The 23967-nt window shown below is 38.6% G+C and overlaps 1 protein-coding gene across 13 annotated transcripts in view; it reads left to right on the top strand.

Annotated features, from left to right (window-relative positions):
• LOC101165348 (adhesion G protein-coupled receptor L3) overlaps positions 1 to 23967 on the top strand; it is a 315502-nt gene that overhangs the window by 187788 nt on the left and 103747 nt on the right. For all 13 annotated transcript variants that reach the window (XM_023948941.1, XM_023948944.1, XM_023948940.1 and 10 more), the window contains 2 exons: positions 2018 to 2032; positions 5467 to 6267. In XM_023948941.1, coding sequence (XP_023804709.1) covers positions 2018 to 2032; positions 5467 to 6267 — 816 coding nt within the window. The remainder of the gene's footprint in view (positions 1 to 2017; positions 2033 to 5466; positions 6268 to 23967) is intronic.

Raw genomic sequence — 23967 nt, 5'->3', positions numbered from 1 at the left:
GTAGGCTTCGTCAGCTACTTTTATAAAGAAAATGGTTACTGAAAACATGTCAGAAGATACAAAATACAGAAAAGGATCAGATCCAAAGAATACTTATCCACTGCTTGCAGATTATTAGAATGTATTTTTATCAAAAAGCTAACCCCCTTTTTTCATAAGGTGCTTTAATTTTGCCTGATGTGTCCTATTTCTGGTCAAAACAATGTTTTTCATGTCTAATCAATTTCTTAATTTAAGTATTTAAGGATCTGTTATTCCTCAAAACTGAAATAATTATAAACATTTTTAGTAAAGTTGACATGACTGCCTAATAAATGTTAAAGCATGGAGGAGGGACTATCATGGTACCATGGGAAGATTGATGACTTTTACTAAGTGTGAAATATCTTAAGACAAAACAGCTACTACATCACTGCTTTGGGTCCAGGTGGTCTAGATTTTGTCCTGCAGCAAGATTATAATCACAAACATAAGTATGGTCAAAGCAGGGAAGAGGTACCATCATGTTTCTGCCAGATTGAAGGTTGATGATTTTTACAAAGGTAGAGGCATTTTAAACCAAACCAACTACATTATTGATGTGGGTCCAGGTGGTCAAAAGTTTGGTCCTGCAGCAAGATTATGATCAGAAACACAGTTGTTGTTAAAGCACGGAAGAGGTTTCATCATGGTTCTGCCAGATCTTAAATCACCATGAGGATCCAAGATCAACCTGGTAAACTAAAAACAAGAAGTGGCAGGACAGTTTTCAAATCGACCCATAAGGGCAGTTTCATTCCCGTCACCTTGGTGACATTGTCACCTTATGGTCACATTGGCAGCTGTTGCACTACTTTGCTAGCATCATTAAAGGTTTATGTGACGGATGTGAAACACACTTTTAAATAAAAATAGCTAGTTTCTCGCACAGAAGCCTCTCCTACACAGTAGGACCCATCTTTAGTTCCCAATTATAAAGCCAAACTTAAAATATTATTCAGCAGTTCCTCAAATGACCACTAGAGCCTTGGTTTCATAAAACAAACAAACAAACAAACAAAACATTCTCTACTGATTCTCATGTGATAAAAGTTCAATTTAATACCAACAAAACAGCGGCAGGTAGATGGACTCAACAAAACTAAAAAGTTGACCTTGTCCTGCCCAAACGTCCATTTTCTGGACATTTGGCCAATGTGGTTTCATCTCAAAAAGTTTCATTTTTTGCTGTTGGTCATGTTAGAGAATATTTTCAGAGAAACATTATTTTCCTCACACCACACTGACACACACATGACAATAGCACAAATTAGGGGATTATACCTTGTGCCATTTTATGGGGTCCAGATGACCCCACCCTTACATTGACGTGTTCTCCCTATCATGACAAAGGTGGATAAAGGTGAAAAAGATTTCATGTAATCCATGGACACCAGTGAAGATCACAAATCATTGAAGAAAAAAGGTTCAGTGCACTGTCTAGTGGGTCTAGATGACCCCACTCCTAACGTTAACGTGCCTCCAAGGCACGTTAACATTAGGAGTGGGGTCATCTGGACCCCACAAGATAGCACAAAGATTATCAGCAACTTTTTGGGGTACTCTTTACCAAAGGTGGCCACTTCCAGAAGTTTAACATGCACTTGGGTATATAAAATTATTCCATATTCGTATCTGTCATTTAGTTGTAAACTTTGATTTTAAAAACGCAGGAAGACATTAGGGTGTGATATTTTAAAAAAGAAAAAAATCTGTACTGAAGCTTTACCTCAGATATTTTTGACTATATTGACAACTCCACCAAAAAAGTAAAGTTTAGAACAACCTGGGACATGAATAAATGGATTTCTTGCAGGCTCATTTATGATTCAGTGTGTTCTCCTGTATGAAAACTTTATGATTGAATCTTCAATGTATCTGTTTCTACTAACCTGGTTCTCTTCTTGCTCTTTTGTGCGACTGAAGTCAAGCCAGTTCTCCTTTTATTAATATTTTTTTCCCTTTTTGTTTTTTCTCTCCTCCTCACGCCTAAAAATAGAAGTGGAACAAAAAGGTAACTAAATACCAACAATTCTTCCTTTTTTCACCTCCATTTCCATCTGCATTCTTGCTTGCAATGTGTTTTTTTTTCTGGTGACGGGTGGCTGTAGCGGGTGGCTGCCGTGATTCCAAGGCCTTTGTCCACTGTGTGGGTTTTGTGTGTTTTTGTGTGTGGGCTTCAACATGCAATTCATGGGGAACATTTTCTTTTTTTTTTTGTAGAAACAGCACAAAAATACATTTTTAATTTCAAATTCCCATGAACACGCAGCACCATTTGAAACACTGAATAAATCATTAGGCTCCCTCAGGATCAGAGGCGAGGATTTGGACTTTTTTTTTTTTTTTTATACAAGCTGATGCTTTAAGTAAAGAAAGAATAAAAACACTAGGAACCTGTTTCCTACTGATATCCCATAAACCCTAGCACATTTTTTTTTCAGACCATGCAACAACTGAAAATTATTCCAGCATGATATTAAAGCAGAAAGCCATACAGGTTGATCAATAGCTTGTCCAATAACCTGTCAGCATTTTTCAAATCACTCCCAACATGATGATGGCTATAACCTTGAGGGGCGCGCTCGTCAATGGTGGAGGATAGATCATTGCAGTCGCTAGTCTTCCATTATCAGCATTGTGTGATGAGAGAAATGCATAGACATGCCAAAGACTCACCGAGAACCCAGGATCTTCCCATCTCTTTTGGCTGCATGCTGGATAGTTCGGTGATGGGGTGTAGAACACTATAGAAGGGTGGTAAAATGAGAACAGCAGGTTGGAAGACCAGTTTTATTTATTTAGACTGCAGTCACATGTACCAAAATGGCAGGGTACAGCAACCTAAATGCCAGGTTTTCAGCAAAATCGGCAGGCGTGTTGAAAAAAGTTCAAATTAGACGTCAGCCGGAGGGTTTATTTATTTGTTTAATTTTACATTTGGAGGTCATGCGGTAGAAATCCAGTGACAGGAAGGCGGCAGGTGATGGGAGGGTCTCCAAGGTCCCGAAAAATCTGATGATCGGCTGATTTCAGACTGCCATCCCCCACGTTGCCTTCCCACCGCCACCATCAGATGGTAGCAGTGCGTGGGCACTCAGCAGTGGCTGTTGACTCGGCAAAGACCAGACCTCAACCCCAGACACCTTGGGTCTATATGGGGAGACTACATAGATGTAGTCATAGCATCCCAGCAACTCCGAAGCCTTCATCTTGACGAAATGCGGTTGATGCTTAGAAGAATACGAAGGGAGACAGAACATTAGGGGTTTTCTTGGGAGGCATGTCGTCTAAAAATTGGTAAATTGACAAGAATTTGAAACCTGCTGAAAATCTGAGTTGAAAATAACCAGGGGTGCAGAATGGCCCGCTTTTTATATACCTCTGGCTACAGTTGGCACTTGACATGGACGCCCACCCACACATCGTCCCATCAGAGCTGCTCCCGCCTGGCAATCTGGCTGCCCAAATTCACTATGACCTCATCCCTGCCTGACTGATGGGCGCCATCTGCATTTATGACCATGCCATTGATGGTCTAAGAAATGAAATAATGCTGCGGGCAGCTAATGTTAAAGAATCTGCAGATGCCTCCTGATCGTGCATTGGCAATTGTATATGTGACCATTGCATTAATGCATCCTTGGGCTATTGAAACGTATAGATGATTTCTTAATTTTTGTCAATGGTGAAAGCAATATTGACTGCCCCCCTGTAGCTCCGCCCCTGTGATAGATAAAGTCCCATTAGCCGTCACACACCTGGGTGAGACATTTGCCACATTTCCTCTCCCCATTCAACCCCTTAATGCTGAAGCAGGGAGGCATTGGATCCCATTTTTAGCCTTTGGTAGGACTCTGCAGTGGATTTGAACCCATGACCGTCCAGTCTCAGGGTGGACACTTTACCCCAAGGCTACTGAGTTGGATAAAAAAAACAGCCGCTGCTAGTCATTACAGATGAAGCTGAAGATGAAAGTTGAGTTAGGAGCTATCGTAGCTGGTCCGATAGTCATTAATGCCAAATCGCTGGAATCTGTAGGGATATTGGGATTTCCGTGCTTTTGCTAGGAAGGTTCCCCGTTAAAGCCACGATTGTGAGACACAATCTTTGTGGAGCCAGGTGTGTTTGTCAGAACAAAGCTTACCTGCTCTGACCTTGTACCAAAGCACCTCCCCAAACAGAAAAACAGCTCTCTGAGCATTTAGCGGAGCAAATGCAGCGATGTGTGCTGAGGCTCCGTGTCACCAGGAGGCATCTCACCACATTTTCACCTGCCCATGGACAGCATGCTTAATCTTTAGAGACTACAAGAGGGGGGCGCTCCTGCTCTTTTCCCCCCCTTTTTTTCCGCTGTGTTCTTCTTTCGTTCCCTTCGGAGTGTGCAGCTTCTACCTTTCAGTGGATCTGTGGCTGGAAGCTGTCAGCGCTTTGTCAGGCTGCTGCCCCACATCGGTGGAAGAGAACCTTCCCACATACTCTGTTTTATTTCTGCTGCCGCCTGGGCCCCCAAAGCTGGGGAGATGGAATAAACCTGTCAAAAATCTACTTCCTCTGCTTACTTTTGCTGGGGAAGATTTTACTCTTGTAATGAACTATATTTCCTACACCCCCCTTTTTTATGGTTAGATCTCACATTACTTTGTAGTCGATATAATTGTGAATATAGATCCTATCTTTGTAGACAGAGAGAACCTTTTAATTGCCCTGTGTGCAATCATCAATATTTGTTTGAAATCCATTTTGTTAAATGGTCGTAGTGGTTGACCAGCTCCAACCGTTTCGCCAGCGATGTCCTGGCTTTATCAGATTGCGACTTAATGAGTTTATACATAATTAGTTTATCCCTTTGTGATGCTGTAAATCATGCTACAGATAAAAAAAAAAAGAATATGAAAGTCATAATGGAAAGGGGTTTTAATAGTGTTTTTATTAATTTTTCTTTCCCCCCTTTTGATTTGTTTTCTAAAGGAGGTGCTTTGGCCTGTAATCAAACCACAGCCATTTATCAAAATGCAGGTCTGTAAGTTTAATGCTATTTATTTAAGACTCCCGCTGGGATGTTCTTCAGGAACGGCGAGCTCTTTTCACGTCATTTTCCTTTGCTTATGTGGCCGTTGGAATAACAGTAAGAGTTTTAGAAATTGTTCTTGATTTTTCTTTGACTCATTTCAATAGAAAGTGTAAACTTTCCTCAGTATTAATTTAACATCCCTTTGATCAGTGAAAAGATAGGAAAATGACTGTAAGGGGTCAAAGATCGATTGACAGAGAAATAAAGGAATGGGAGATTGCTTTGGGGCACAAAAACCTTTGAATAACTTGGCATCTCCGTCTTTGATCTTGAGCTCTAGATGACTCTTTTTCCCTTTCTACTGTCTTAAACCACGATTTCAATACATGCCAATGTAACTCTGTCATTGTCTTTCCCCATTTTTGGCTCCTCAGTATTCCTGTGCCCAGGGCTTCTGCGTAGGGTGTACCAGAGCGAGCACCTCTTTGAGTCAGACCACCAGTCTGGAGCTTGGTGCAAAGACCCCCTGCAGGCTTCCGACAAGATCTACTACATGCCTTGGACTCCCTACCGCACCGATACTTTGACTGAATACTCTTCCAAGGAAGACTTTATCGCTGGAAGGCCGACAACAACCTACAAGCTACCGCACCGGGTTGACGGTACAGGTTTCGTGGTCTACGACGGCGCCCTGTTCTTCAACAAAGAGCGCACACGCAACATCGTGAAGTTTGACCTTCGGACTCGGATCAAGAGTGGCGAGGCCATCATAGCCAATGCCAACTATCATGACACCTCCCCATACCGCTGGGGAGGGAAGTCGGACATAGACTTGGCTGTAGATGAGAACGGGCTTTGGGTAATTTACGCCACCGAGCAAAACAACGGGCGGATCGTCATCAGCCAGCTCAATCCCTACACGCTGCGCGTTGAGGGCACTTGGGAAACAGATTATGACAAGCGCTCAGCTTCAAACGCCTTCATGATCTGCGGGATCCTCTACGTGGTCAAGACGGTTTATGAGGACGATGACAATGAAGCAACAGGGAACAAGATCGACTACATCTACAACACAGAACTGAGCAAAGATGGGTTCCTGGACATCCCTTTTCCCAACTCTTACCAGTACATTGCTGCTGTGGATTACAATCCCAGGGACAATCTACTGTATGTTTGGAACAATTACCACGTGGTCAAGTACTCTCTGGACTTTGGAGCATTGGACAACAGATTAGGTAAGACTGAGTTTCTTGTCTCGTTGGTCCAGCATTGGATAGAATGTGTTCAGGATGGTAACATTGCATGTTATGGTTGCAAAAACTCTAGGCAAAGAAAATCAGAAATCTGGTCATAATTTATGTGTAAAGACGATGGAAACAGGAGTTTAAGTTGAACAAAAAAAAAACAAGTATAACCATGTCTTCTGTGCTCAACATCATTTTGCAACACGTTTTTTAACCTATGGCTATGTCCGAAGTTCTTCTCTACTACCCGGTTAGTTCAGTATAAAGGGCGCTTGTCATTTTATTTCGTTGTCCAATTTTACAATTGAAAAATCTAGTGTCCTTGAAATTTCTCAAGTCTCTGCGAAAAACTAGTGTGCATCGATGTCTAGTTGATTGGTGAATCTAGCCCATAATGCATTGGATTTGAACGATTTATCATTTTAAAAATGCATGTAATTTTTTTATGAATCATTTAAGTTCTCATCATCAGAACACAGTAGATTCATAAATAGTCTTCGTAAAATGTTCATATGTACGTGTATTAAGTTTTTGCGTTGGGAAACGGATGACATCCTATTTGCCATCAAAAAAATGAAGTAGCAGTGGCTTTAAAATCCAGGGCACTGGATAATCCTGGGTTATGGAGTGGTGAGAGAAATTGGACAGTCTATGTTTATTACAATATTAAGAAGTTGTTTTGACTTCAGACATCCTTGTAACATTTTGCAGGTAAAGAGATTTTCCATCAACATCTTTTGGTTTTATATATTTTTTGCTTTAAATACAAACTAGGGTTTTTTGTCGTGCCATATTCCAGCTAAACCTTTATACTATCAAATGTTTCTGGTCAGCGCTGGTGGTGCTGATCTACAGTCAAAGATTTCTATTTCAGCCTATGCAGGAAGTTAAAAAAGGAGATCTCTGTGTATTGCAGGCCATGTTTGTTTATTTTGGTCAGATGCAATTAGGGGGAAAAGAACCACGTAGTACATGGGCTACTAACTTTTTCCTATGAAGGAGGTGAAGTGGTGACATTTGTACGTACCTCTCCACTGAATAGTTTCAATACAAGTGAAGCAAAGCTAACTATTGCAGGTTAGTCGACCTGGAATTTCTTGCACAGCATCGGAAAAGCCAGCCTTTTATTTTTTTCTTTGTGAGAGGACTGTTGTCGTCTATAAAAGCAGGGATCTGTATGATCGCTGTCAAAAGAGCATTGCATCTTTTTCTACTTTGTCAAAAACCCAGTGAGTCTGAAAGGCTCTGTGCCAAACTGATCTCTGATCTTTTTTTATTTTTATTCATCTATTCTCCAAGGTAGTTTTATTCTCTTTAAGGGGTACAAGGAGGCGATGCTGCCTTTAGTCCCTGGTATGTGGCAAGCTAACATGCAGTCATTCACCAATTAACTTGACCTATGTCCTGAGATCCCGCAGAGATCAAAGTACGCAAAGAAAACCCACACAGGTACAGACAGAGCATAGACGCTCACAACACATTAAAAATAAGACTCATGAAATTAAAGTCCAAACTGGATGCAAATTGAAAAGAAAAAAAACATATTGAAATGCATTTCTGCATAAATCTGTGACCATATTTAATCAAATGGCATTGGTTTGGCTTTTGTATAATCATTCCTGCAATAACGGAAGACAAAAGCAGTTTTAATTTGAAATAAAAGTTTGCGGCTGCTTCACGCCCCTCGCTCTCCCCTCCAACTAGCCACCACTGGACATTATAATTGCCTAAGAAAACCAAGGACCAAGGTTTTTGTGAGCCACTGCCACATTCTTATCATTTAAATTGTTATTTGGTTTGATGTCCATAGCAACCATTTTATGTGTTGGTTGCTTGGGGAAGGCGAACAGGTCTATGTAATTTTTAGAAGAATTGGCAAAAGTAGATTTTTGGGTTTCCTTAGCAACCAAGGTTTTCGTTAGCCACTGCCACATTCCTATCATTCATATTGTTAGTTGGTTTGATCTCCATAGCAACCATTTTATGTGTTGGTTGCCAGGGGGAAGCGAACAGGTCTATGTAATTTTGAGAAAAATTGGCTAAAGTAGATTTTTGGATTTCCTTGGCAACCAAGGTTTTTGTTAGCTACAGGCCACATTCCTATTTGTACATTATTTGTTGGTTTTATCTCCATAGCAACCATTTTATGTTTTATTTGCCTGGGTGAGGCAAACAGGTCTATGTACATTCTAGAAGAATTGGCAAAAGTAGATTTTTGGGTTTCCTTAGCAACCAAGGTTTTCGTTAGCCACTGCCACATTCCTATCATTCATATTGTTAGTTGGTTTGATCTCCATAGCAACCAATTTATGTGTTGGTTGCCAGGGGGAAGCGAACAGGTCTATGTAATTTTGAGAAAAATTGGCTAAAGTAGATTTTTGGATTTCCTTGGCAACCAAGGTTTTTGTTAGCTACAGGCCACATTCCTATTTGTACATTATTTGTTGGTTTTATCTCCATAGCAACCATTTTATGTTTTATTTGCCTGGGTGAGGCGAACAGGTCTATGTACATTCTAGAAGAATTGGCAAAAGTAGATTTTTAGGTTTCCTTAGCAAGATTTTTTGTTAGCCACTGCCAAATTCCTATCATTTATGTCATATTGTTGTGCTCAGCTTGAGCCAAAGATTAATGAATTAAATTTCTTGCAGCATTGCGATTAAAAAATATTTGAGCAACAGGGGAACACCACTTGGAAGCTTGCCACGATAACACTGTTCAAAATCTACAAACTTTAAACATGACCTTTTTTCTCTATCACGTTCTGATTGATGGGACGGAGGCAATAAATTGATACCCTAGTAGGAGTTGCTGTTATAAGAGGGGATTGCTTTGGAATTTTTTCTTTGGCAATCTCTTCCCGAGGTCAAAGGTCAGTGAAACTTCAGTAGAAGTTGTAGTATATGTACAATCACTTAGTATTGTGTGTGTAAATTTTCATTTGGATCGCTCGAACAAAATGTTTCCTTTCCCATATGTTGCAAAAGCGTAAAAAATTGCAAAATTTCACACTTTGCCACAAAATGGCTGCCAAACTTGTGCTCATCCCATTGTCAATTCAAAACTTCTTTTCGATATTGGTTATTCCCAACACTTGTGGTTTGTTTTCACTACCGGATTTTGAAAAACATTTTTGAACCTAAAGAGATTTTGGCCCCATTCTTTGTTTTTTGTTTTTTTGCTGTTTTTGCCAGCTGTGATGCCATCACTTTTAGGGGGGTCATTCACCGTGAAAAGTTCATTTTCACTGTGTACTAGAAGCATACAAATTTTGGATAGTTTTCCAGTGTGTGGCACGAGGGAATTTTTTACTGAGACACGTGTTTGAAAAAGATGGACTGCAAAAACAATACGGTCCTTCCGGTCCAGCACCACTGCGGGTCATAAGACACGGTTTTGTCTCCTTTAACGTCTTTTACTTTCCAAAACTTCCCAAAAATTCTTTACTACGGTTCATTTCTTCGCTCCATTGTTCTTTGTATAAATTGGCGCTTGTTGGAAAGCACAAGAAAAGAAAAAAAAACCTGTTTTGACACACCAAAGTAATTCTTTGCACTCCCTCATCAACAGCTCCAGTCAAAAGTGTCACAAGTTATTTCACTGTGAAATCCCTGCCTCTTAGTGCTGGTTGCTTGTCTCTCCTGTGTTTTCTCTCTTCATCTGCCACTTCCCTGTTGATTTTTGAGACCATTACTCCTCTCCAAATATGTTCCAAACATAATTTCTCTTTGTTTAAAGCCAGAAAACAGTAATCCATTAAAGAAAAATAGCAATGTTTGGGGGGTTTTTGCACATAACTACCCTCCTGGCATTTGGCATTTATAGACTATGGCAACACAAACAGGACATAGACACCAACTGCGCTAAACTTGCTTATTAACGAAGTGTTTGGCGGCTCTCCAAAGAGTTTGATGCATGAATACAGATGGTAAAAGGTTGCATTAAGTGGTTGGATGGAGTTGGGAAACAAATATAAGTGTCAGGAAGAAGCGGCGGGATTGACTCAAGGTCGAACAGTCCAGTTTGATCGACTTCCAATGTGTGGAAACTACATTTGGTAGAGGGATTAGCCTTTGTGGTTAGTGTGATGTGGCATTTTCTCGTCGCGCATATTTGATCAGAAACTGGATTTAAAGCCTTTTATAGTTGCTTTGATTGGCATTGAGCAATATTCCTAGATTAGGGTTATGCAGTCCTGCTGGGGATGGCCAACAAACACCAATGAGGCATGCTCTAAGGGGCATGATGGAGGCAGACAGTAGGCCAACCCCACAGCTGGGGCCAATGCTCAGCCACGAGGGCCAGAGCACAGCACATGCTCTAACAGGGCCTTCGGCAAGAGCACAGTCACCATACCAGTGACAGCCAAGAACATAATGGACGATTACCTAAAGCTTTTCTTTTTTTTTTTTCTTGGGGCTAATTTCAATGTGTCCTGGCTGACGCCGGGTGTACTCCTTATGTAAAAGCGGGAAATGTAAAAAAGTATTGCTGATAGAAAAGCTGTTTTCAAGGACGGACGAACACCTGGAAGTGCTGCCATGACAACTGCACAGATAAGATGACTGAATGTGCAATAAAATCAGCGCTCCCAGTAAGCAGTTCTAAAAGCTCTCCACCGCTTTTGCATTGTCACATTCGATTGGGAGAAAACACAAGGACAACAGGAATAAATTGGTACATCGTCTTTTAAGAGCACAAAAGAACACATTGCGACCGAACATATACACACACGTGGAAACGATTACAAAAAGGGGCTGCAGATCTCTTGCCGCGGTGTTTCACAATTCAGTGACAGCTGAGGAAATTCATCCTTATCTCAGCAGTCCATGACCCAGTTCCGCATATTCACTTTTAGAAACTGTTTTTTTTAAAAACCTCTCATCCCTGTGCAATTCTGTTACATCAGACCATCCATCAGGAACTAATTTAATTAAATCCCAGTGTTTTTGGTAAATTAAGAGTTCATCTGATCCAGTAAGCAAAGTTTAGCTAGTAAAACAAAAAAACGTTTGTTCTTAGTTCTTATTGGTAAGACTGGCAAACCTTAATGAATTGATTCCATTTTCAAAGTAGATTGCTTTAGGTTGATGAATTGTTGATTTTTACCTGGACTGAATCCTTGGACGCCTGAATTTATTTTTTAATTATGAAAAAATAGTTTTCATGTTTTGGTATTCAAGTAGATACTTAATTAAGATGAGACAGTCAATTTGACCATAGCACATCTTCATCTATTCATTCTCGGTCCTCGTGGTCCTGAAAGTTCAACCACTACAGACAGTCTTTTGGGTTTATGCAAAAACCCATCAGTTGGTGTCAAGGGGATAACTTCTTTCTTGAGACACCTGGCCCAAACAATTGTTTAACCCTTGTGCTATCCTAGGCACTTTAACATTGGGAGTTGGGTCATATAGACCCACAAGACAGTGCGCTGAACCTTTTTTCTTCAATGATTTGTGATCTTCACTGGTGTCCATGGATTACATGAAATCTTTCCACCTTTATCCACCTTTGTCATGGTAGGGAGAACACGTCAATGTCAGGGTGGGGTCATCTAAGATAGCACAAGGGATAATGGCGTATACCTATATAGTACTTTTCTGCCGTGCTTTTATGGACCAAGAGCGCTTTACAGTCATATACATTCACCCGCTCCCTGACATCAGCGCCAACCAGTCAAATGATTTCGAATAAAACAACCGTTTATACTTGAAATAGTCATTGTTCCGAAATGTATGTAGCAATTACTCAACAATAAATCCAGGTATGTAATTTTCATCTCAGCTTTTTTTAATTTTATATATTAAACTATTTATACTTTTTGCTATTAGACGTCAGTTTTGCCATTTGTTAACATCAAACATACAAAAACATCTTTTCAAAGCGTGTGTGGGCTGTGGAATATGGATTCAGCCTTTTCCCCCTCAGAGACTCTTACTTTTCTTCCTTAGACTCATATTTCCCTCTTTCGTTGGAATGAATGGAATTAGGTATTGTTTGAAGAGGCTCGTCGGGGATACAGATCCGGGAAATAACTCTAGATTGCACTTTCTCCATCTCTATTTTCACAAATCGATACACAAGTGCTATTTCACTGAATAGCCCCTTGGGGTTGGCCTTTGTGGATGCAGGCAAGTAGGCTGCACGAAAGTCTGGGTAGCAAAAAGCAAACAAACAAACACCATCTTGGTTGTTGATTTATTAAAGGAATACTTCATATTGGCACCTTGCTCAACAATAAAAAAAAAAAAAAAAGAACATCCTGCATTTGATTTTTCCCAATATGCAACATGTTTACTTTGTAAAATACTTTGTAGTACTAGAATTAAATATAATAATACTATGTACATCTGGCACATTTTCCACGTATGAAATGTTAGTATTCTGTGATACATGCGTAATATATATAAATAATTCATAAGAGTTTCTTGCGTTTGTCATTCTTCAACGTACTCAGATGTCTGTCGAGGGTTTTGACCGACAGGTCTTTATGTGAATCCGGTTTTGATGTGTTCCAAATTTTTGGTTGGATGGGAATTACGCAGATTACGGTTATTTTACGTAGTTAATACGCAATTATTACACAAATCTTTTTCAATTGTTTGTGATATTGTCGAAATGCATTTTGTGGCTTTCCACGACCATGCCGCGTGTGTCTAACGAACTTTTCGCCCATGTACCACCGATGTGTAACTTATATATTGTGTATAAGTCGCACATATGTTAAAATTGTTCACGCATAAATTTTGGGATATATTCGGTCTTTATATTGATTTGTGTTTTTTGCGTGGTGTACTCGTACTACCGTGGTTTTAACGTGGTTCGTTCCTGATACGTCTGTGAAAATTTCACGGAAAGACCACAAATTTTTTTTTACTTTTTTCACGACCAATTTTTATCCATGCTATATCCACAAAATGTATGTAGTGGCTGTTTGACACAGCCTTTAACTTTTGAGGGAAAAAAATGAATCTTTATCCTCTGTAAAGTAACAGTAGTGGATTCAAACTTTCTTTGTACACTAAATTTTTTACGCAAAATCTAGTGTACAAAGACAGTGTATGATTTTCCCCCTCAACTTTATCCTTAACTGTTGACCGGACGCCAACTTCATCCTCATTCGACTTTAAGATGTGGCAGATAAATAGAATATAGAATGCTAAAGCTGTTGCAAAAACTTTCTAAATATAATAAAAAACATATCTCAAAATGTATTGGCAACATCCTCGTAACATTAGAGTTGATCCCTGCATATTATACTGAACAGATTTGGTGCGTAGGAATTAATTTCAATTTGATTACATAGCCCAATATTACAACACAGTTGCCTCAAAGGGGTTCACAACTTCATCCGTCTTCTTAAACCACTGGATACCTTACGGGATAAAGGGGCAGTCAGCGCCTGTCCCGTCTATTTTCGGATGAAGTCTGTCGTAGGGCCGTAGGAAAAACTGTCGCCAAAAAAAAATCCATGTTTTGAATAAAGACTCCTGGTTTTGTCTTTCAAATGCAGATTTGCTTCAAAGACTAAAGTTTGTCTTTAGTCTCCTCACCAATTTTCCCTTTCCAAATACGTTTGTCTGTTTTTAACTTTGCTAACTTGGAGGTTTTTAATTTAGCGGTTGGAGCAGCCACTAACAAATGACTGAGAAGAACAAGTAGACATGCATCAAGGGTGAATCGTACACAGATGTGGAGAAGAGAATCCAGTAGTTTTACAAAATAATACATCTTTTAGAATCAGATAATAAATCAAATGGAAACGTTGCAAGTTTTTTTAATAAGTAACCCACGGCCCTGTACCGATTTAGAACTTTAGTGTCAACCAGCCCAAACAAGGTGTCTTGTGTCCACTGTAGTGATTGGTTGCAGTCTTTGCTGTTTAAGGTGGTTCTGAATTCTGATTGGTTGAAGACATCTGACCAGCTAGTAAGAAAAAAGCTGGGTGGTAGATTTTTCAGACCAGAGGTGGGCAGCCCTTCTTTAAACTATGACACAATGAAGTGGTTTCTGTACCAAAATCAAACTTCTTTAATCGCACATTAGGGGCTAGTATTGAACCATAGCTGTTTCTGTTCTCGTTTATAGCAGTTTTTTTTTTTAAGTCTTTCCTCACTGGCGGGAGTATTTCTTTCTCGTGGTCTTTTGTAAGAACGATTATTTTGTTGAATCATAATTGCTAGATGAGATGCAGCACATTCGGTGTCACGGATACGTTCATTGTCTTCTGTAATAGTGCCACATGTTGCCTCCTGGCCAAGGCCCCACGCCAGCTATTTTGGCCTTGAGGGAGCCGGCAGACGAAGCTCCGCCGACCTTGAAGCAGTTGATATTTTGGACACTCGGGCCTATCTTGGCTCCATTTGGAAGAGCCTGACACATGCTTAATTGATTAAAACTGTCTGAGCAGTAAATGTGGTTTGGCAGGGTTGCTGTAGATAATCTAAATCTGACTCAGCGCGCTCTCAAAGGCACAAACTGCTATTGTTTCCGTTGCCCTGCATGCACACATGCTTTTTAGTCAATGTTTTTATTGACCTGGTTTTTTTCAAGCGACACTCTGCAGCTATTCAAACTACACATCTGAGTCCTAAATGCAGGAAAACATGGTTCCTTAAGGGTCTTTTGAGATTGGACTTGTAGTCCACACTGTCGCTACCTGATACTACCGCTACCTACAGTTTATAGAGGCTTGGTGAAAACGTTAAAGCATAGCAAAATCTCGTGAATCATTCTCCAGGATTTTTCTTTCACAGCTCTATTCCGATATATGAAAGACTTGTATTCATAGAACTCCAGTCGAGCTACAAACCGCTATTATAAATTTCTCCTCCATGTTCGATTTTTTAACTGTTGGCATTTCCATGAGTTGAAATCAGAGTCCCTGATTGGTCAAATTCAACTGGTTTAACTATCAGCATGCTGTAGAGCCCAAAAATTGACTTAACCCTTGTGCTATCTTAGATGACCCCACCCTTACAATGACGTGTTCTCCCTACCATGACAAAGGTGGATAAAGGTGGAAAGATTTCATGTAATCCATGGACACCAGTGAAGATCACAAATCATTGAAGAAAGACAGAGCACTGTCTAGTGGGTCTAGATGACCCAACTCCCAAGGGTAAAGTGCCTAGGATAGCACAAGGGTTACTATGCGCAACGACTGTGGAACGTGAGTTTTCAGCCAATCAATCAATTTATTAGTTGTAGAGCACTTATAAAAGCAGAGGCAACCAGATTGCTGAACACAAGATCAAAGTGTAAATAAAATCACCAAATAATATGATACAATTAAGAAAAAATATAAAAAAATTAAATAATTTAAACAATAACAGCCAGAAAACAATAAAGGAATAGTTTGCCAAATCTTCATAAATCTTCAATCGTGATCAGTTCTTTGTTTTCATTGTATAATACTGGACTTCTTTTTCAACAGAGGTTTGAAGTTTGCAAGTTTAAACAAGGCAAAAAAAGGGTGAAAATCTTCATTTCTGTTTGAAGTAATCGTACAAAATGTGAAGTGATGAATTTTACAGCTTTAAAACAACTACTCCTAAATTGCAATTTTTTTTTTTTTTTTTAGAACGTAACTTCCGCGATAGGATTTTCCGCGTGGAAAATTTTGATTCTTTCCCATTGGTACAAAATCTGTGTGTTACGCAAAGTCTGAAATCAAACTTGATCCTGAATTCAAATGACGTTTTTTCAGTTCCAGACCCGCATTTGAACTGTTTCACCAAGTTTCTTCTGCGTGATTTCCCTTAATGCACAGTATAATATCATTTGGTCTGGTGTCTTTCGTGCTTTCCTGTGCATCCATCACTGTCTCTTGCAGCTCCACCTTGATCTGAAACTCCAGCAAAGATCACCTGTGTGGTAGGGAGTTTGGCAAGCGATTCCCTGGTTAAAGCCAACCCCCATCCATCTCTCCAGACACGGAACCTAAACATGCAGCACATAAAGCCAAAAGAAATGAAGATTTCACCATTTTTTCTGTAAATTTGCCATTCAAACCAATGGATGCCTTTTTTTGAAATTTCACATTTTCATTGTCCTACTTTGTTTGTCAGATTATTTGACCAATCAGATGAGTGAATGACATCATCTCCTTACCCCACAAATCAGGGGTTCTATACCATGTAGACCCATCCATTCAGCTCACTCTCCTGTCTTGGTAAATGCAGAGAACTTGAGGATTCAGTGATTCTAGATATATTTTATATTCGTGAGTCTTCTTTAAAGCTTCGTCAGAGGCCTCAAAGGCACACTATTAAACTTTAGGTTTAAATAAAAAAAGTATGCACTTTGTAACAGTCGCACTTTCGGGCTTTAAAGCTTTGTCTATTTTGAGATGAAAGGAGGAGAATATCATAGAGAGCTAAAAATGGATTTTTAAGGACTAAGAGGTTTAATGCATGGCTCGTATAGAGTCTTATGAGCTAGAGGAGTTAAACATGCATGACAGCCTAGAATGGCTCAGCTCCTATATGTAATTTATTATGAATGGGATTGAAAAATGCTTTGGAAATCCAGATTGGCAAACAAATGAGATCCATAAGAGAATAAATAAATACCCAGAAGATTGTTCTAATAAACTTTGTGACAAATCAATTGAAAAGCTTGAAGAAAATAAAAGGAAATCCTAAAAAAATACTCATATGCAGATGAACCAAAATACAGCTTGACAAAAGTGCAAATAGTAAAAAAAAAACCTTGATAAACCATCTAAATTTACCTAAATATTTTCCCCAAATTTTAGGGAAGTAAATTAAAATGAGTTAAATATTCTTGTGAAAACAAAAATTATATATATATATATATATGTATATATATATATATATATATATATATATATATATATATATATATATATATATATATATATGTATATATATATATATATATATATATATATATATATATATATATATATATATATATATATATATATATATATATATATATATATATATATAATGTATATTCCACGAATGCCCAGTTTAGTTTAGTCTGTGTAATCAGTTCAGTTTAGTATTTTCCTATTGAAGTTGATGTGTTCATGATCTTTGATTTCGTGTTCACTTTACAAATACCAGTACGAAGCCCACTGAGACGACAATTGTTGTGATTTTCGGCTATACAAATAAAGTTGTATTGATTTAAAAAATGTATGTATAGATATAAATATCTATCTATGTATCTAGATATATAAATATATGTGTATACATATAAAGATATATATCTATATATATAGATTTATCAAAGAAGTAAATCTACATGGAAAAACATTGAGTACTTTTTTAAAGTCATTTGACAAAAAACAGTTATATTTACTTAAATATGTTACTTTTTGACAGAGTGCCGTGTTTATTAAAATTGCTTCAACATCACGTAGCACAACCAGAATTATACAGTATTTCAGATTAAAAGACACACCATCCTCTTTTCTTTTAACAATAAAGCTTGTAAGTGTACCGTATAGTCTGAAAAATACAGCAAACGCTTTTAACCAAAAACCTATCAAATATTTTTTCTCTTTCTTCTTCTTCTCCGTTTTCAATTTTTTTAAGGTTGCATGAACAAAGACAGACTTGTGTAAGAAATACCTTTAAAAGGTTTGTGAAAAGAAATATTTTCTTTCCCTCTTTTCTTATAACGACTAGCAGTTGTTTTTTTGATTTTTTTATTGAGGAGTCCCTGAGTTTTCCACAAATAAATACATTTTTTTACAGGCCATATAAGTGTTTTGGTTCAATCATTCCAGCAAAATCATTAAATAAAACTATTCTCACCCAAAAAAAGAAAAATGAATATAATGTGCATTTCCATGCAGTGTCTATGTGAGCAGGTAGAGCTGCTGTCCTTTAATGCAGACTCAGTGAGTCTCTCCCCGGGCCTGCGTACCTGTGTGCATACATATCAGCCTGGTGCATACACCTCTCCCAGCGTTTTGTGACCTCCATTTAATGCCCGCTCAAGTCTCAGCAAAAGAGGTATGGGGTGGGAGTTGGGGGGAGAATTAATTGCCAAACAATGCATAGCTCTCATCCATTATGGTTCTCATCATGTCAGATGATATCGAAGAATTACCGAATGTCTGGCTGCATAATTTACCCCACCTTCCCCGCACCGGCAGCTTCCCTAACCTTTCCACATCCCAGTCGCTTACTTTGATGGATTTGAGGGCTTGCTAAAGAAGATATCTTTATATGATAAGACTTCAGTCCTTTTGTTTTTTTCATTTCATTCTCTTAAACTACAAGGATGTGGGGAATTTTGTGACTTCAGTGCGGAGACATCGATAAGCAGAGGTTAGACATGAATCTTTATGAGGTTTTTAGCATGTTAATTATTCAGTGTCAGGAAAAATTATTTTCTAAACAATGGTAAATGCACGCCTCAATAAATATGGGAATACAAAGGTGCATTTTGTTTACTGTTTGATAAGATGACGGCGAAATTTTGATGTGTGAATTTTCATTAACCTCTAAATCATCAGGCTGATTTAGACAAAACCCATTACCCTGACCAAAGGCAACGGTAAAACTTAGGTAAAAGCTAAAAGTCCGCTTGTTTAACCCTTGTGCTATCTTTTGGGGTCACAATGACCCCACCCTTACATTGACGTGTTGTCCCTACCATGACAAAGGTGGATAAAGGTGGAGAGGATTTCATGTATTTCATGGACACCAGTGAAGATCATTGAAGAAAAAGGTTCAGTGCACTATCTTGTGGGGTCCAGATGACCCCACTCCCAACCAAGGCACGTTAACGTTGGGAGTGGGGTCAACTGGAACCCACAAGATAGCACAAGGGTTAAAACTAATATCACATGTAGACTTCAGTAAAAAGTCGGTAAAAGCTTTGAAACTAACGTCAAACAAGGATATAGATAAAAGCTAACCGTCCTCTTCTATGAAACTAATATTACACAAAGACAACAGTAAAAATGTAGTAAAAGCTAAAAGTCGTTGAGCTTGAAACTAACATCGTACGAAGTCATTGTTAAAAGTCGTGTTAAAAATCAAAATCATGCAAAGACATTGGTAACATTTTGGTAAAAGCTAAAAGTCCAGGTGTTTGAAACTTATATCATACGAAGACATCTGCAACGATTTGGTTCAAATGTAAAGTCCTTGTGTGTGAAACTGACATTATACAAAGTCATTGATAAAAATCCTGCCGATTAAAATTGAAATCACACATAGACATGAGTACAAATTTTTATAGAAGTCCTTGTTTCTGAAATGAGTAGTCACGAACATTTGAGTCGGTCATTTTAGGTCTAAACTAGACTTTTATATCAGATTTGAAATTTGTGTAGTCGTATCCGAAATCAGTGAGATACTCTCTGGATATGTGATAATAGCACCTGGTTCATGAAGCAGATGTGCAGGTTTCCATGCATGAATGGATGCCTGACCTGGATTTTTTCTCTTCGTCTTATGGTCCTGTGTGGACATAAATAAATCAACTTCTTCTTCTAATTAGTGGAAGTTGAGCACCCCTTCAAAATCTCAAATGTGTCATCTGCATAAAGTCAGTGTCTAAGTCAGTGAATCGCTTTCTTTACAAAATAAAGTTTGCAGTTACCATTTTAAATAAATAGGAACCATACAGTAATTGAAGAAATATGTGCCCAAAAATAAAACAAAGCTCATGAATATTTATGTAATATTTAATTAATTTTTTTAAGTATTCAAACAACCCAAAATATTTCTATTTTTTGGTCATTTAAAAGACAATATTTAGTTCTTGAAAAAAAAAAAAAAAGTAGTAGATTGAGGTTCAGAAGGGAGCCAATTTGGAAGATTTAGGCCTGGAGTGATGCACAAAAAAATATGTACGGCTGTGCCAGCAAAATCACATTATGGAGGCTTTAAACAGGCAGGCTGAAAGTTAATGGGTGACATCACACAGACTGTCCGAGTCGTCTCCGGCATGTGAAAGCCGCCCGCTGAAGAGGTAACCATGCATAAAGGTTCAAAAACTTAAATTAGGAGGTAATTGGGTTCAGCACAAGGTTTGAAGAGACACTTCACTGGCTGATGCGCGTTTCATTTTCTCCCCCAAAAGCCCTTTCCGTCCCTTTTGATCTCCACTCGGCAGAAGTTTCTCAGAGCCGACGAGCTTGCTCTCGGTGCGGAAATGGCAAGTCATACAAACTGGATCCATTTCATAATAGCGTTGCGGTTTTCTCTCCTGGAGCGAAGTAGAGCAGGCTTATCTAATTGTGGAAGCCATGAGCTCTGGGATACAGACAGAGAGGCTAATTAGTAAGAAATGAATACTTTGAAATGAAGCACAAAGCTCTGTGTGTGGTGGAAGCAGGCTTGACGCATTTGGAGGGGAGGGGGGCCTCATGTTTCAATAACAGAAAGGTGGTGCGCATGGCAGAGTTTACTGTCGTCTTTTATGAATGAACAGGTTGTAAATTCCAATGTACAAACGTCTTTTTGGCCTTTAGGATGATTCTATAATATCACAAGAAGGAAGTATAACCAGTGTTTGTAAGTAGTTTTCGCAAATACAAGTTGCGTTATTTATTATTATTTTTTGTATATTTGGGCCGGGTGTACGACAAATAAATAGTCAGGTGCTACTAATTTGTGATTTTTTTAAAGGACCTATATCATGCTTTTATTAGCCCTAGAACACTCTTGCCATAAAAAGGTGCACCATCACTTTTGCAGGGTCTTTTTTTCCCCAATAAAATATACCCAACAAAAAGCACTTGTCATAAAAAATAGATTAAAACATGACAACACTTGATAAATTAAATTGATTTTCTTTTATTTTCAACTGTGGTATGTGTAACAAAATGAAAAAGAAAAAACATAGGAAGTTCCTAAAAACCTGCTCAAAAATTACAGAAAATTTTGGAAATTGAGAACAAAAAGATTCCTAAAAAATACTAAAATGATACTGGAAACTTGGTCTTTGGTCTACCCATTCCTGGGACATGTGACACTTCTCTTCCTTGACACGCGTCATATTGAAATTCATGTAAATTTTTTTGCTCGGGTGAAAATCACCCGGCGATAGCGCTCAGGGGTTAAAGTCCGAGCAAACTACATCCATATATATGACAGTTTATTTACCTTTGGCACCACAAAGAGCGATCAGCGTTAGCTCCACGGAGAAAGTGTGTGTTTGTGTTAGCCTGGGGGCGGTGCTGGCAGCGCAGACTCATCTTGGAAGGGGCTGGTCTCACTTTATGTAACAACGTGAAAACCACTCATTTTTGTAGATTGGGAAGGGCTGGTTTTTAGAGGACTACTCAGAAAATGTGTGCACAGAGTGAAATACCACTTTGGGTTGTTTTTATGATGAATTAACATTATAGGACACTTAAATTCCCCATGAAGTTGATTTTGCATGATATAGGCCCTTTAACTCATAAAACAGCTCAAGTGTTCATTATTTTCCCACTAACAGCCGCTAGAGGGCGCTGTAGGATTGTATCAGTAATTACTACTGATAACAACACAGAAGAAGAAACGCTGCTCACACCGAGCATTTGACGCGCACTCTTGAACGAGCATTTAGCTCATGGTGTTAACACTAAACTGTCGCTAGCCAAAACTTGCGATTGTCCACCACATGCAGTTGGAAGAGACGTATTGTCAAATGTTAAAGTGCTGCAACTTCACAGATCTTTCTTTCAGAGCTCTATTCCTACATATGAAAGACTTTGAAAGCTCAACCTGGTATGCGCATTTAATGACCCTAAAAACCAGATTATACGTAGAGTCTAAAAATGGTTGTAGAAACGTACGTGGTGACGCCTGAACGTGAGAATTTTGAACATGGAAGCCTGATGCGCGCGTTTACAAAGCCTATCTCCACCCTACTCCTTGACTACTAAAAAACTGTATAATGCGGAACTATCTACTGCCCTGGATTTTAACAGCAACTCCGACACAATGCTCACCACTTTTTTTAAACTGCAAATATGATGTCATCGATTTTACAAAATGGAAATCTTATTGATATGAGTGTTTTGCAATGATTATTTATGAATCCACTGAGTTCTGAAGATGAAAAAATTGAATACTTATTAAAAAATACATTTAAATTAAAAAGAAATTGTTAAGACGCAATGCATTGTGGTCTATATCTGCCAATTTTGTGAGGATCGTTGCACACTGGTTTTCGCAGAGACTTCTGGAAAATTTCTAGGCCACTCGATTTTGGAATTGTAGATTCAGAGAGCACTACAAAATGGCAAACGCCCTAGATAGTGAGTAGTGAAGGAGTTTAGATACCATAGACCATAGACTTTGCTGAGCAGAATTATGCCAAAGCGACACAGAGACTCAAGAATTCCACAGATTTAACGATTTAAAGTGATATAAAGAGTTGACTTGTTAGCATTCTCTTTATGCTTCAGTTATCTGAGTAATTGTTCATATCTTGTGCTAATATACTAAATTCCTCCTATGTTTCATGAAGCCAAATAATGGGTTACAGTAATGACGCGTCCATTTATTCTGTCTATTATTTTCTATTCCATTATCAAGATTTGAATTTGAAGATAAAATGTCCGTTCTTTTTTGTCTTTACGACACTTTTTTTTAGCTGTTATTTATAGTGCGGAAAATCCTGTACATTTTGGAAAAATCGTGTTTGTTATTGTGCAACACCATTGTAGAATCAAAAAAACTTTCAAAGTAAAGGTACACAAAAAAAGTGAAAGACAACGGTTGTTCAGTCACAATACAATGACCTCTTTTGTTTTTTCCAATGAAATTAAACGTTATTTCATTTATTTGGACGGCTGCTGGGCAGCGCAGCGCAGACCTGTTCACCTCTGGAACTGCCTTTTATTCTCCCTCTCTTGGTTTGTCCTCTTGGATGAATTGGGGAAAGCTGGCAAAGCAAAACAAAATGTCCTTGTGTTGTCTCCAAGGCGATAGTGCCTGCAGACTGTAGCTGCTGGCTTTGGATTTTCTTTTTTTTTGTCCAGCGTGTGTCCCCATCTCATGGAAAAGACATTTACGTCTGCTCAAGGACAACATCCTCTCTTTTTGCTTTGTCCTCGGCTTCTCCTGCATATGTGTTTAACATACTGTTGGCACAAAGAACAATCCGAAATGGGGAAAAAAAAACATATTTAACTGGGGACTCAATGGGATCATGTGGAAGTAGTAAATTAAATTCCAGACGTGGTTCAGAATGACTTTGAATTAACCTCATGCTGCGACAGAAATTTCCTCCAGTCATGTAAGTCTGTACTATGAACCCTCATGATATAGGAAGGTTTGTAATTATTTCCTTGTCTTTAAAAAATGATCTTCTGACCTAGAACTGGATTAGCAGGGGGCGCCCGGAAAGTCCAGCTGAGTCTGAATAAAGAATAAAAAAAAGGCAAAAATTCTGTAGCTGAGCTAAAGGCAAAATGAAAGTTCAATGTCAAGTCTATTATGACTTTATAAAGATATATAGTATATGTTTGTAACCCTTACAATCAGGAAATGTACAACCCAGCACAAGCGGGTCCTGTGGCTTATACTTCCCAGATAAGGAAAGACAGCTTTTAATATGTTTTATTGGGTGAATACTATAAAGCTTTCAACCCATTGTTTTCCTATTTCCCTTTCTTTATTATAGTATCTTCCGCCATTTTTTGGCGCTTAACTTCTACAATTTTTCAGCTATTTTAACGATTCAACTATTAAAATGTTC

The sequence above is a fragment of the Oryzias latipes genome, chromosome 18, assembly GCF_002234675.1.
Source record: "Oryzias latipes chromosome 18, ASM223467v1".
Classification (NCBI taxonomy): domain Eukaryota; kingdom Metazoa; phylum Chordata; class Actinopteri; order Beloniformes; family Adrianichthyidae; genus Oryzias; species Oryzias latipes.
The sequence above is the reverse complement of the archived record's forward strand: the minus strand, read 5'-3'. Positions and strand labels throughout refer to the sequence as shown.